Source organism: Aricia agestis, chromosome 3, assembly GCF_905147365.1.
Source record: "Aricia agestis chromosome 3, ilAriAges1.1, whole genome shotgun sequence".
NCBI classification, from domain to species: domain Eukaryota; kingdom Metazoa; phylum Arthropoda; class Insecta; order Lepidoptera; family Lycaenidae; genus Aricia; species Aricia agestis.
The window spans coordinates 14145913-14161733 of NC_056408.1; the positions used below are offsets into that span (position 1 = coordinate 14145913).

At 38.0% G+C, this 15821-nt stretch overlaps 1 protein-coding gene across 6 annotated transcripts in view; it reads right to left on the reverse strand.

Moving 5' to 3' along the window:
* LOC121725689 (diacylglycerol kinase theta) overlaps positions 1 to 11565 on the reverse strand; it is a 51362-nt gene extending 39797 nt beyond the window's left edge. For 4 of the 6 annotated variants that reach the window (XM_042112745.1, XM_042112743.1, XM_042112742.1 and 1 more), the window contains exon 1: positions 11393 to 11565. In XM_042112745.1, coding sequence (XP_041968679.1) covers positions 11393 to 11522 — 130 coding nt within the window. In that variant the 5' untranslated portion in view covers positions 11523 to 11565. The remainder of the gene's footprint in view (positions 1 to 11392) is intronic. The other 2 variants (XM_042112744.1, XM_042112748.1) reach the window with 1 other exon arrangement.
* Between the last annotated feature and the right edge of the window lie 4256 nt (positions 11566 to 15821).

Consider the following 15821-nt stretch of genomic DNA (forward strand, 5'->3'; position numbering starts at 1 on the left):
TGGGAGTTTCGGCGTTGTTTTAAGAACGGAAAGCATATGCTACTATGCAAATTACATTCATCATCATCATCATCATCGCTACCATTTTATACCATACATCGTCCCATGGTTATGACTTATGAGCCTATAATGACCCTGTGTTTCATAGTCTTTTAGATCGAGACTCGAGTTTGTCAAGCGATAATTGAAAAAAATCTATACTTAATATTGCTTGAGAGTATGTTTGCTTGAACGCGCTAATCTCAGGAACTACTGGTCCGATTTAAAAACTTATTTCAGTGTTAGATAGCTAATTTAGCTAAGACTATAGGCTATATATTATCACGCTAAGACTAATACGACCGAAGAAACTCAGGAAAATGTGGGAAAAACGGGGGAAATATTAGAAATTACGAACTACTGGAGCAATTTTTATGGCAATATTTGGCACAGATATAGAGTAGACCAAGTGAAGGGAGGGACATAAGCTATTTTTTATGGGAAAATGTACGGTTTCCGTAAAATTCCTAATTTACGCGGGCGAAGCCGCGCGGGACATCTAGTAATATGATATAATAGATAGGTATATAATGAGCGATAAGTATACCGGCAAAGTAAGAATTGCATTTCATGGTAATTTTAAATAGTCCACCCAAAGAATAGTCAAAATGAAGGTGTAGAGTGCGTGAGCTGCAACCTAAGCAATTTCTTCAGAAATGTGTTCAGGATGGCCAGAAGGTAAACATACTAAAAGTCCCCGCTCCTAGGGGTGGAGCCGGAGTGGGGGGAGGGGGTTTAAGTTCCCAAATTTGAGTTTTTTGCTCATATTTTTAAAACGGTGCGTCGTAGACAAAAAATGTGTTGTACATAATAAAAGCTGATAAAATTTACTACATTTTTTGTCTTATACACTTTCTCGAATTCTTTACTATTTTTGAAGTACACGTTCTAGAAAGTGAAGTTTTCGAAAAATACCGACTTATCAAACAGTAGGTACCTATTGCCTGCTACCTCAATCTTGTTATATTGGGATAAAAAATAGCTTGCTTGGTTAATACAGAATCTAATTTACTTTTGTATCTATACATCCATCCATTATTACCATAATGGCTGTTTCTAGGGTTCTCAGCTTTTGATCTTGGGAAATTGTTAGGCCTTACCTGGCCTTACTAAGTATACCTTAGTAAGGCCAGGTAAGGCCTAGTAGGAGGAGTCTTTATGGTATACTGCTCCTCCGGCCACAAGATCGTTAATCGAAGACAAGCAACAGAGGATAGCGTCACCCCAGGAATCCTTCCGCATAGTACTGCTTTATGTACTATTCTCCTTTTGCTACAAGGTATTTTGGTTTCCTCTTTTATATAATGCGCACACAAAATCAATTACTCTTGAAATCGAATTAAGGAGCTTGAAATAATATTTGCTCGATGCATTCCTTCTCCATATAAACTATTACTGTGCAAAATTTTAATCATCTACGTTTCCGCATTTTTCGCCAAAAGGGATCCGAAGTTTTTCGCTCGCGTATTAATAAAATAGATAGATAGGAATATTGCATGCCATGCCATATGCCTAACCATTCCGGAAATACCGCTATCGCTAGTGACAGTTTGTTCTTAAATTTTATTTTTAAAAACTTCAAAATATGACCTCCTACTCAAGAAAGCCCTAGCCTATCTTATATCTTTAAACGAGCAATTCTTGTATATATATAGTATACAGGGTGTAACAAAAATAAGTGATAATACTTTAGGGTGTGTACATGTTCCTTGTAGAGAGTTCACTGTGAAAGTAGCAGCGCTGAAAGATCAATTTTTTTTTCACTTTTGTATGGGGAAACTCGTGGCGCTGGGGCTCTTGCCCATACAAAAGTGAAAAAAAAATTGGCCTTTCAGCGCTGCTACTTTCACAGTGAACTCTCTACAAGGAACACGTACACACCCTAAAGTATTATCACTTATTTTTGTTACACACTGTATAATTGGAATCTCGGAATCGGCTCCAACGGTTTTCATGAAATTTAGTATATGGGGGGTTTCGGGGGCGACAAATCGATCTAGCTAGGAATCACTTTTAGAAAATGTAATTTTATTCGTGTTTCATCGAATACCGAGCAAAGCTCGGTCAAATAGCTAGTATTAAATTATATGACTTGGATTTTAGATGTTGATCTACAAAATGTAATAAACAAGAGAATAAAGAAAGATGTTATAGGAACCGGTCACGCCGCTGGTTGTTAATTTGTTATTAAGTAGTCCCAGATATTTTTTTTTTCAGGGAGACATTTAAGAATAATTTATTAATGTGATATAATGCGTGGCGCTATACCGCGGGCGGCGGAGGCCACCGCCACCGAACTAGATTAACGCCGCGTCTATTTCCGTTCTGCGTACAGGAATACTACATGTTATTTTAGCTTTATTGATATAAATAGATGCATTGTGAATGTTTTCGCCCTATATTTATCGTCAATTTCATATAAGAAATCATAAATTCGCGACTTTATAGCTTTTTATAATTTCGTTGTGTATTTTTGACTTTTGCCCACGTTATGTTTTTAGGGCAACCTATATATCGTTAGCAAATCATTATTTTTTCAAGTTTTATTTACTCATTCTTTTGTTAAAGAAATCATTGGCTGTTCCTCTTATCATTTGATACAAATACTTTGCTGTTGCATAGTAATCAGGGCGAGCGAAGCGAGCTCTAGTATATCCCACAACCTGTACATTTTGTGGTACAGTTTACGGAAAAACTATCACGCCTATTGATTTGTGCTTTAACATAGTAATTTTTATTTATTTGTAGATGTGTTATCATCAGTCAGTCAAGGTGTGACGACGCGAGCCCTAACAAAGTTCGGCTTTGAGCTAGTACAATCTAATATGAACACTAAAATTTTAAAGGAACGTTGTCAAAATCAAAAACTTGCTGTACAGTCGCGAACTAAAGTGAAAACAAAACTGTCGCCAGTGGCGGTACAATCGTTGAAAAGTCATTTATTTAAAGTGAGTCAGTGTTTGTGACATAAATAATTGACGTGAATGCATCGGTGCAAGAGCTCGTTCAGGCTTTGTCACGGCGCGGCCATTGTGCGATTGTCTCCAGTTGGAACAAAGACACTTTGTACGTGTTAGATTAGCTGACCTGTCACTTTTATCCATGTTTAATCGTGTGTACAAAGTCTTTTTATTCAGACTACGATTTTGATCGCATGGAAATTTAATACTTTAAGGTGTTTTTTGCACCCAGCAAAAACACATTTTACACATCTACACAACATATAAAATAATCATAATATATAATATATTTAACATCCTCATTTGCATCCTATATTTAGTATGAAATTTATAATGTAGAGGCTGTTAAAAGTTTGTCTTAAGCTAAGTTTTTACGGTTTTGCTCGATAGTTTTACTCCAAATCGAGCAATAACCACCGTGTGGACCGCAAAACTGACAGCTCGAAGGCTCGCATCAAGCCGGCTCGATGGAATTAAATATGTCAAATAATATGTCATTTCCATCGATTCGGAGTAAAACTATCGAACAAAACCGTATGTGAGTACTTAGCATTAGTTAGACAGATAAAGCGATCATTTACAATGTGTTCTGTTTACTTGAAATAAATTTTAAATGCAACTCTTGTAACCTAGAAGTCGTCAGTCTATATTTTGTTTCACATGCCACAAGTGCCATCCAAAAGACTGTAGTGTAGTATAAAAATACATAACGGAAAGCTATGTATCACCTATTAAGTTATGATTTTTTGATAACGTATCGAATCTACAAAATATTTCCTGTCACAGTTTTTTTTTTGTTTTTACTCCCAAATAATTTCTCTTCCCTGGCACTTGTTCTACTGGTATCTCCTTCAGGGTAACCCCTTTTTTGGGGTTCGGGGGGGTGCCACACCTCCGGCACGAGCCCCCAGCACAGGGGCACCATTGACGCGCATCTCTCAATGGCGTGATATCTGGGTCACGGCGTGACGTCAGAGCTGGCCTACATACAGCGGCGGGTGGGCCCCGGCCCGCGTGGAAACTTGTATGCAATTACTAAATATAGAACTATTAAGTTGTCATAACAAATATAATCCCTGGGAATCCTCGCTATTTTTATTAGGTGACCTAATTTTTTAAAATTTATTGGCATTAATTATTATTGTCTGTTGTCAGTTTTAGTTCTTAATTGCAATGTCATATTTGGATATAGCCAGAAGAAACATTTCAGAATGCCTCACTTCAGTCATGAACTGAAAAATGCAAACGCGACAAGGTGCTTCTAGTCTTTGAGTCACATAACCGCTCACCTGTTGCATTATTGTTTTTGAACCTGAGAAGATCAATGAATAACTTTTGGCTGCGACAGTACCTGTGCTTATATAGATTTGACGTACGCTATGGAATACTCGTTGAATTGATTTGGTAAGTGGAAAAAATCTTGTTCATTTGAATATAAAGTGAAGCCTGCATCAGGATTAACAAGCGTACAATAAGCTTATTGCTTGGCTTTGACCTCTCTAAAAATGAAAGAAGGCGATGGGCAATCCCCCAATTCCATGTTTTACGTCAATGCGAACGTTTTCGTGTTCAGAAGGTCGGTTTAAAATTACGTGATAACCTTCCGTACTTTTGAGCTCGAGTGTTAAAATAAAAACCTTTTTAGTTTCGATCATATCAAACATAATTAAAGTATATTTATCACAGAGGAAATAAACACGAACATTACAAAACGCGAGAAACAAATGCGATTATCACAATTAGCGTAATTTCCCCGGCGTGCGGCGCGGCGTGCGGCGCGGCGTGCGATGCGGTGTGTGCGGCTAAAAATAGCCCTCCTAATATCACCAATATTACTGCCCTTCATAATTACACTTAACTTGTATGCTTTAACCTACTTAGTTGTACTAAGTAGAAGAGTTATTATTTATTAATTAAGGTAGGAGTGCGGTTTGAGCCGTAAGGGTTTCTCAAAGTTAGTCTCAAAGTTAACAAATTTTTTGAATCAAATTTAGCAAATCTTTCAAAAGCCAATGTATTAATAATAATAATAAGCTCGCAGGGCAGCTTGTGGCGAGCTGTTGGGGAGTAGCGACTCCACGTACCCGAGTGCTCCCAGGGAAGCCCCTGTTCTCCATTTCCGGCTTGCCGTCACCGGCCCGCCGGAGTGAACACGGACGGAGAATGATCTACCTCTGCCTTGCCTTACCCGGCCGGTCAGAGTGGAGTCGCGAGAGCTTCGGCTCGGAGGGAGGATGTGAAGCGTAAGTGGCGAGTGGCTAGTGGACGACGTGACGTCTGAGGGTGCAAATGATCGGCGTTTAAAGTCCAGCGACACTCTCCTGCCTCAAGCCGCTCTGTCAATGTTGCCGCCTCGGTGCACCGTGCGTGCGGCCATTTTGAGGGGCCCGTTCAAAGAGTTGGCGAGTCATCGTCTGCAAACTTTATGATACATGTTACAACGTTGTATCGGCAGACGCCATAGGCCTTCCATAGTCCCAGTTACCCGGTCCACTTATAGCACCTTACCCCCATAGACCGATATCATTTTAATTCCATTCCCTGCAATAGTCCTACACTAGCCGCTGGTTCTTCTTGGTCGTCCTCTCATAATACGGACAGGGAGAGTCGCCGGCTAGTGTCACATTACATTTAGATCAAAACTGTGTAACGGGCCTCTACGTGTTGGCTTCGGCCCCACGCATGCCTTCCAAAGGTCCGGCATTTAATTGCCCGTGAGCAAGGAATTACACAAACGTAATAATAATAAAGTTTAAAAATAATACGCATTTATACAATAAAATCGCAGAAAACGTCCAAAATCTTTTAATTAATAAATTTTAAAAATTTGTTAAAGAACGTTTGTGTGCTAAGGCTTATTATAATGGTTACCAATGCTTTTCTCAATGATATCACACCTTGGGAAAAATAAGCTGAGTATCTAAGTCCATTGGCCGGTTCTAAATAAACGTACCACATTTTTACAATACTTATATTATAAATTCATGAAATAGCAAATCTGTATGTTCACACTAGAACCTAGATAATAATTTTATGACACAATAATGTGAAATTGAATTTTAAATCATGGGAGTCATAAAAATATTCATAATTGGCATTTTAACAAGAAGTAAGTAGAGAAAGCGTGTATGTTATGTTTGCTAGGCCAGTTATTATTCAGTTTATTTAAGTATCCGTAAGTAAAGCTGATATGAATTTATGAAATATATCAAACATACAAGTGAAACATTATTTTAAATATTTCATATTAGATAAAAAACATTTTTTCTCCAATCAACTGTTCAACGGGTGTTTCTTTTGTAGTAAGACCGAAAATGTTTTAGACTTATCACATTAAGGATGTTTTTAGCCAATTTTTTTTAATATTACAACAAGTAACAACTTAAATAAAACCGGCCAAGAGCGTGTCGGGCCACGTGCAATATAGGGTTCCGTAGTACCGCTTTCTGGTAGAAAGGGCCGGGACACTGGCCTCTAACGATTTTTTCCACTTTAAAACTTCATATTTCGCAAATCTCCAATAAATTCACGGATCCCTATATCGGAAAATGATTTATTATATGAATACTCGTAATATTTTAAAAAACCTATCCAACGACACCCCACACGGTGGGGTTGGCACGAAAAAAATTCATACCCTCTTGATGTGTAGGGGAGAGCTCATAAAAATATTTTTTAAGATTTTATATACTATTTTGTCGGCATCATTAATATGTGCATTGTGCATTCATGCCGAATTACAGCTTTGTATGTACTATGTCCTATAGTCTCTGAGAAAAACCGCGGACAGATATACAGACGGAAAGACGGACGGACAGACCGAAACTATAAGGGTTCCTTGTTGACTACGGAACCCTAAAAATAACACAACGAAATGAGAATTTCCTAGTGCGGTAGGCGAGTGGCGTCCGCACTTTCGGCCTGTCAGCACTCAGCACGAGTTGGACAGAGAGGCGAAGTGGTCGGTACTCCACACTCCACGACTAGCTACTCGTAGTTACACTATTGCAGAGTGTACTTCTAAAATACACTCGGCATTTAAACTAGAATTGACGTATCCCCTCTCTGTGAACTTCTAATGGTGGATTTTCAGTTATACTTAATTGATTTTTATGGTGTTACCACAAAAGATTTTTAAACATATCTATTGAACAGTTGTTTTGAGACCATTTTGTAATGATTTTTTTTCTAATCAACTGTTCAACAGGTGTATAAATCTTTTGTAGTAAGACCGAATATGTTTAGATATTATGCAGGTTTAAATAATCCCAATTTAAAGTTATTAAGTAGTTACCGTAAAATACTAATCTGCTGAGGATGAGGAACCGATTCGTTTTGTGGTACGGGACTTTTTAAAGTTTTCTACGAAAAGATATGCAACTTGGTTAAACAATAAAAACCTGGCTAAAACGAAGTCGACAACAAAAAAATATATATAATACCTAATTCAATCTGTAAAAAAAAGTATAGCTCTTAAAATATATTAACTGTAATACAACAGAAACTCGAAACTATAATCGAAGTCATATTATATGTACCATTGAGGAAGTTGATTCCTATGCAATTGACAGACCAACGTTATTTGGTCGAATTTGTCAATTCAATGTTAATTGTGATCTGTCATGAGTGTCAGCTGGGTTTGACGTAACGCAACCAAACTACTTAGGTCCCCGATTTGCATAGGAATCAACTTCTCTGATAGTACAATAATTAATTCCTACGTTTAGTCGAAGTATTGAACACATTATTGTGAATTTTATCGTGCTACAATTTTTTTTAATTTTAATCTAAAGTCTGGTTCGGTGATCGTTCTACGATTTTGATCGTACTGTTTCTTTGCAACCTACGCGATTTAATTATTTCTCTGAGTTTTTATTAAAAGTTTGGACTTATATTCTAAAATTATTATTTTTTATTCAATGATTTTGGAAATCAGCATAAAGGTGCAACTTGATGATAAGCAAAGTCCATGAACACTCGCAAGTCCTCTTGGATTCTTGAACCTCAAAGTGTTAACATCCGGTTATTCCACTCAATTGGCATAACACATTAACTTTGGACGTGGGAGAGCCATGCTTCGGCACGAATGGGCCGGTTCGACCGGAGAAATACCACGTTCTCACAGAAAACCGGCGTGAAACAGCCGTGAAAAGAGTGAGTTTACCCAATCCTACCTTATTCCCTTCCCTACCCTCCCCTATTACCCTATTACCTCTTAAAAGGCCGGCAACGCACCTGCAGCTCTTCTGATGCTGCGAGTGTCCATGGGCGACGGTAGTTGCTTTCCATCAGGTGACCCGTTTGCTCGTTTGCCCCCTTATTTTGTGATTTCGTTTTTGTTTGCGAACATAATATTGTTTGTATATGACGTATACCTGTCGCGCTTATCGTTCCACTTCCACTATTGTCCCGCGCGGGCCTTTGTCTCACGTGTGGGCCGACACGTCGCGTGGTGTGTCCGCCCGGGAAGCGCCTTTGTGTCACACGTCAACTGTCACTGTCACAAGATAGCGGAGAAGCCCGTTGTTCTGTATTCCGCTGCGATTCCTCTGTCATTATTTTATAGCATCGTATGGGACTCTGGTTATATATATCTAAAGAAGATATATGTATGTCTGTTACCTCTTCTCGCTTAAGCTGCTGAAACGATTTAGGTAGGTACGGAAATACTTTGAAGTGAAACGACATAGTTATTATTTCTGTGGCCATTAATGGTTTAACATTAATTATTATTCTTGAAAATGCATGGTTCCCGCGTGATTGCATTGTAACGAAGTTGCTAGCAACATAATACTGTGAAAAGTTAAATATATAAACGGATAATCTGCTGTGTTTATAATATTTTCTGTGGTTATCTGTAGGACTATAAGTATATGCATACTCCTCAAACTTAGATATACTATATTTATCTAAGTTTGAGTAGTATGCAGACTTATACCAATGGAAAAAAAACATTATTATGAAGCTAACATCATCTTAAAATTAGACTCTTAATCTGGATATCTTATATCTTTAAACGAGCAATTGGGATCTCGGAATCGGCTCCTTTTCATGAAATTTAGTATAGGGGTTTATTATATTTAGGGGTTTCGGGGGTGATAAATCGATCTAGCTTGGAATCATTTTTAGAAAATGTCATTTTATTCGTGTTTTATCGAATACCGAGCAAAGCTCGGTCAAATAGCTAGTTATATCTTAAAACGTAATACAGCTAAAGTTCTTAAACGTTAAAATGATTCCTAATGATACCTATAAGTGCTAACTACGTGATGTTACAATACCTATAACTTTTAAGAATGGACATTGAAAAGACGCAATTAATGCGATTGATTTTTTTAACAAAGACTACGTAATATAATAACTGTTTTTTAAATTATCAAATTATCAAGTATTTTTGTGTTCCAGAGGTCTAAAGGAAAATGTGTTTTATTGTACTATTATTAATTCTGAAGTTTCCTTTGTTTTCGTTTATTTAAGGTTTTCCATATTAAAGTTTATTATTTATTTATTAATAAAATATGAAGTGTAATATTGGTTAAAAAGAAGCAAAATATAGTATTACAAATATTCCAGATGTACCGTAACTGTTTACGCAATGTAACAACCGGTATCGAGTCCTCTACGAGGCTGCTACGCGTGCGCTACAGACCTACGAGACTTCATTTGTTTTTTTATTCGATATCACACGATGTTCACTTTGTAAATATTACTGACTTTGCAATAATATTTATGTCACAATCATTATTTCTACATGGCATAATAAATACAATTTTTATCGAACAAGGAAAAGTATTGATTGGGTCCCATGTTTTTGCCTGTTAACTATTTTTGTTAGTGCGTACGCTAATTTCAGTCACGCCCTTCAACTGTATTTATAACGTCATTTGAATTTATTAAAAAAACAAAAGAGGGTAAGAAAACACAAAAGTTTGTGAGTCTTTTACAAAACTAAAAAGCGTAAACATAACAAATCTATATAGTAAGTAAATATTCATTAATTTTATGATATTAAATCGTATTAAACAAGGGATACTTATATTGTAAGAGATGTATCTCTCGTCCGAGGTTCTACGCAGTTACTATTTGATACATTCAGTTTGAGTTTTCGAGCTACGAAGTCTTCGTAGCTTTTCAATGAGCTTATTTTACGCCTCATTATCTCGTAGTACTTGCTTTCTACAGCTTACTTTAGCTTTTCTAGTAGTAGAGTAATAGAAAAGTAAGCAAACTTTTATTATGATGGTTATAATTTACTAAATTTATCGTTATTATAACAAAGTGGTATAATTAGTATTGCCATAATATTTATACATACAGTATTGCATTTGAGTACATTATTTCCTCCCATTTCGCCTGTTTCAGGAAGGAAAGTGATATTTTACGTATTTCCAGTTACACGTTTTCCTCAAATATTCAAATACAAATCTCTTTGAATACAATGGGAAATTAATATTATAAAATGACTAATGTCTAGTGAAATATTTTGCCACGTACTCATTGTTACGTCTTAATTCGTGCTTCATGAATATTCACTGAATTTTGATCGCAGTGTTTTAGATCGCATCGTTCTTACAGAAGGTAATAATGTGAGGATGTCGGAAAATGTTGTTAGCAAAGGATAAAATATTATACTCATTTGTAAGATGCAGTCAGAGATTGGTAAAATGCAAATAATTAAACTTTTAGTTAGGAAAACTTAATCAGTAACATAAAGCTGAAAGTGTTTAGGCCACGTCAATTCACATTTAAATATGTTATACGAAGCAAAACTGTTTAAAATATTACTAAATACTGATCAGCCAGATATCGCCGGACGCACAACGGCCATGTTTTGCCAATATACGCATTTCGGGGGCCGACTTAAGTCGTTAATTCCAATACGGGGCCGGGACTTACCAGCGGAGGCGCCAGGAGATGGGTTATCTTATTTCATATCACCACGTTTAGCCGCGAGGGGGATGCGGCGCCCCGCCCCGCGCTAGGAAAAAACCTTATACAAAACAGATCGATCGATATCGTGTGTTCACTCGCTCGCCGGCACGTTTTCAGCTGATCGGGAAAACTATATCCACACCGTCCACTGAAAACTTACAAACCGGAAACCAGGGGTGGGTCTCGGGGACGGGATGAATGATCATGAGCGATAATGCGGTGAGGGCCCGACGACGGGTGAAAGGGGTCCGGAGCATGATAGGTTAAGGGTGACGAGGATTCAAGCGATGGCTCAGGAATTGGGCGGTTTTTGGAGTATGTCGAAATGTAGAGGTCGCGAGTCGGACGAGTAGGGGATGATCCCGGGGGTAGGAAGGTACACCGGGGCGGGTTGCATAACGCTGGTCGTGCTAAGCGCGCGTTGGGTATCGACGCGCACGGGGCGCATGCGCGAAGCGTACCTTCGCAGCCGTATCCTTGCCCGATGAGCCCCCACAGGAGATCCGAGCAGTGGTGGCAGTAGGTGGGCTTGTGGAAAGTCTTCTTGGCGAAGGAGTGGGTGCGTTGGGGCGCGGGCGCGGCCTGCGCCATGGCGGGCGCGCGGGCCGGGCCGAGCGGGCGCGCTACTCATGCCGCGGCGCCCAGGGGCGCGCCGCGCTCTCCGAGCGGCTGTCGCGGCCCACCATCGCGGCGCGTCTGCCGCCCGCGCCCGCCCCGCCCCGCGCACGCGCGATCCCCCGCCGCCCGCAGCCCGCGCTGCCGCCCCGCTCGCCGCCCGCACACGCGCCGACCCGAGCCGTCCGCGCACTCCCCATCGATTTCTCTATCTCCTTTGACATACCAAATCAAATGAACACCTCCATGATGTGATTAGAAAACAAACGCGAAGACAGGAGCGGATATGCTCGCCGTGTTCTCTGCCCTACTTATGAAAAACTTACTTACAACGACGCTAGATATCTGTTATAGTTGAATACTTTTCTGAGCTCTATGACTGTGGAGATTCATAGTTTTAAATTTTCAGTTCCAGTGTGGTCATACTAATATCTACTTACATAATATTATATTGAGCTTTTGTTGAGAGCTTCTCTATAAGATGAAAATATTATATCATTTAGCATTGACAATATTTTTACGGAAAATTTACAATCAGGAGTGATTTTCTGATGACGCTGACATACATATTTTATGGATATCTAAATCCTAACTACTTTTAATAGTTACTATAATAATGTTTTAAAATACGTGTCCGCATAATATAAAAAATATTAAAAAAAGAACAAAGATCCTCTTAAAAGCGACAGATCATCAAATTAAATCAGTACCTACTCATAGATTTAGTTATTATGTTGGTACAAAATACAAATAAATTATATAACATCTTAACTTTAAAAGCAGAATCTAAAGCTTCACGCAAAATTTGTGCAACCGACCGTAGATCATAGCTGGGCACCGTTAATCAAATAGTTAACTTCGTTAATCGTTAATCCGTTAAAAAAAATGTTAGCTTCGTTAAACGTTAAAGCGTTACATTCCGGACGAATTAACGCAAGTTAACGTCAATTGTTAATCCGTTAATATGTAATATGGCCTTGTTGTAACTTATATCATTGCGATAGTGTACATACAAAACCTGTTGGTGTAAGGTTTTGGAAGTTAAAATGTTAGGGACAAAAGCAAAACAAAATACTTCTATAATGATTGTATTCTCCTTAACTAAATTACACTACACTCTTCTTTATCAACATGCAAATGATTTATAATAACAATAAACAAATCACTCTCTCTATAAGCACCGGCGCAGAGTAATGAAATGATAAAACGAAACAAATCTCTTCTCATTCGCACGCGCCTGAAAATGTATCTAGTATTGTTTTTGTTTCACTCGCTGCAGCTGCCGTGCCGCGGCGCCGCGCTGCCCGGCACTGGTCGTTTCATACTAACTGTCTGAACCTGTTTTCGCACCGCGCCGCGGTGCCGTGCAATAGTAGGCATTGGATTAACGATTAACGGACTTCTGCATATTAACGGAAGTTAACGAGTCCGTTAATATTTTTAAAAGTTAACTTAAACGTTAATCCGTTAGTCAAAATGTTAACTTCGTTAATTAACGGATTAACGAGTTAATGCCCAGCTATGCCGTAGATGCACATTAGATGTCACGTGCTATCTCGATCTTTATAATACTTATATATAAACAGCGCATAGATATTAGATACATCATACACAGCTCGCAACCAATACGTGAGTAGCTGGCTTATGTCGAACCTAAAAACAGCCTTTTTAGGGTTCCGTAGTCAACAAGGAACACTTATAGTTTCGGTCTGTCCGACGTCCGTCCGTCTGTGTGTCCGCGGTTTTGCTCAGAGACTATGCCTAAGCCTACAAAGCTGTAATTCGGCATGCACATCCATATGATACCGACAAAATGGTATATAAAATCTTAAAAAAAAAAAATATATATATATATATATATATATATATATATATATATATATATATATATATATATATATATATATATATATATATATATATATATATATATATATATATATATATATATATATATATATATATATATATATATATATATATATATATATATATATATACTTATATATATATTTACGGTACCTCTCCTATACATCAATGCGGGGGTGATTTGTTTTTCGCGTCCACACCACCGTGTGGGGTGTCGATGGATAGTTTTTTTTTATTATTTTTAAGTTCTTACTCGTAATATGAGTACTCACAGATCATTTTCCGATTTATGGATCCATTTGTGAAATATGAAGTTCTAAAGTGGAAAAAATCGTTAGTCCAGTGTCCGCCCCTTCTACCAGCTAAACGGTTACTTCTGGAAATGTTAAAAAATACACGGGAGTAGGAATTATGCTGAATTGAATAGGAAAATTCATAAGTTATTGAGTAATACTAATTCGATCAACTAAAAAAATGTATTCGTAGAAGTACTAAGGAACTTTTCGTTCAAAATCCTTTGGACGTAACTGAGATGATGATGTTTGTAGTGTAAAACGCGTTATAAATGTGCATTCATTGACCATACAAAAATTATTAAAACTAATGTCGTTGAAATTAAGGTCGAATTTAGATCATTGGGCGATCTCTATTGATATTAAATCTTTATTCAGTTAAACTATTTATAATGAGCAATATCAAATTATTGATGTCGACAAATTATCTGCAGGCGTATGTGTACATTAAAAACTTATTTCAGAACAAAAGGAAACTTTAAATGTTAGTTTACCTACTACAGTCTACAGTAGGGCCTCGTTAATCCGGAGAGGCAAAAACACGACCCGTCCGGATTATAGTACCTATGCAATATTTATTGTTAACTAGCTGTCCCGGTGAACTTCGTGTCACTTTAAAACCTTCCCTGGACTTCTACGAATATTTTAAGACTAAAGTTAGCCCAACCCGTTCAGCCGTTTTCGAGTTTTAGTGTTACTAACATAATTGAAAATCCATTTTTATATATTTGACTTTTAAGTATTATCACAAATCTTTTGTATGTGAGTATAGAAAAGTGTTGTTTCTAGACTTTTTCAGGAAATTTAAAATTTTTTTTAGAATTTTTCTCTCCGTAAGAACCATCCTCGTACTTCAAGGAATATTTTAAAAAAAGAATTAGCGAAATCGGTCCAACCGTTCTCGAGTTTTGCGCTTAGCAACACATTCAGCGACTCATTTTTATATTATAGATGAAACACGTCATGTTTAACCTTAGTTTCTTCAATCAATTTTTTAATATCAATGTCTAATATTTACGTGGTGGCGCCGTGATCTTAGCCAACGCGCTAAATTGACACTGTACTCGATACGTACTAGGGTCAATTCAGACCGCAACGCGATATGGCGAGGCGCGGCGCGGTGGGGCATTAATTCAATTAGTAACATAGAATATCATTGCATGAATTAGTATGGATTTGACAGATTTCAATTGCGTGAGACGTCTTGCGAATCTGTGAATTCCATATAAATTTAGAAATGCATCTACGCGTCGCGTTGCGGTCTGAATCAACCCTTACACGAAAGGCGATAAACAAAAGACTGACGGCGCATTGGCTCATGACAGCCCGCACTTACACTCGCCGGCTTCCCCCGCGAATCGCGGCCTATTGGCCGGCCGGATTACAGCGATCGCCGAACAAGCGGGAGTCCGGATTGCCGAGGCCCTACTGTATACTGATTACTGTTAGTATTCAAATAAACTTTTCTTTGATATGTAGGGTAATAAGTTCATTACTACGTCGTCACTTGTCTCATAGTACCTGTAGTGACCGCGCGACGCGCGTAGATATACCGTTAGGCGTTATGTTAAGGTATGGCTAAAGTATTAGTATAAAATATTATATTATGAGCAATTGTAGCTCTGTGAACTCATTCCCACGGTATATAAAATATTGTTTTATTCTTATTTTTTCTCGGCCGTATACAATGATGAAAAACTCAAAGGCCGTATAAGATCGTCTGTTGCACTGCACCACCTACATCTCAAGTCCCGAGAAAGGACAATAGGATAGGTAATTTTTTGTGTAATTAAATATACAATTCCCACGCGATATACAAATTTCTGTGCAATTAAAATTGTAAGCATTATCTAGGTCATAAAAACATTCCGATTTCCGACAGCCAACAGCCCTATAAACTGTACCTTTCCAACGTCGTCGCGTCTGGCGTCAGCTACTTCTTTAAGGGCGACCGCAGGGCAATTTTAAAACTATCGTACAACTAAATTGTGTAGTTTCACAATTTATTTGGACAACTTTTTAATTTGTAGGTAATCGGAAAGGAATTGTGGTTCTTATACGATTGGTGTCCAATTATTTAGTTGTACAATTTAGTGCAATGTGCGAGCTCTCA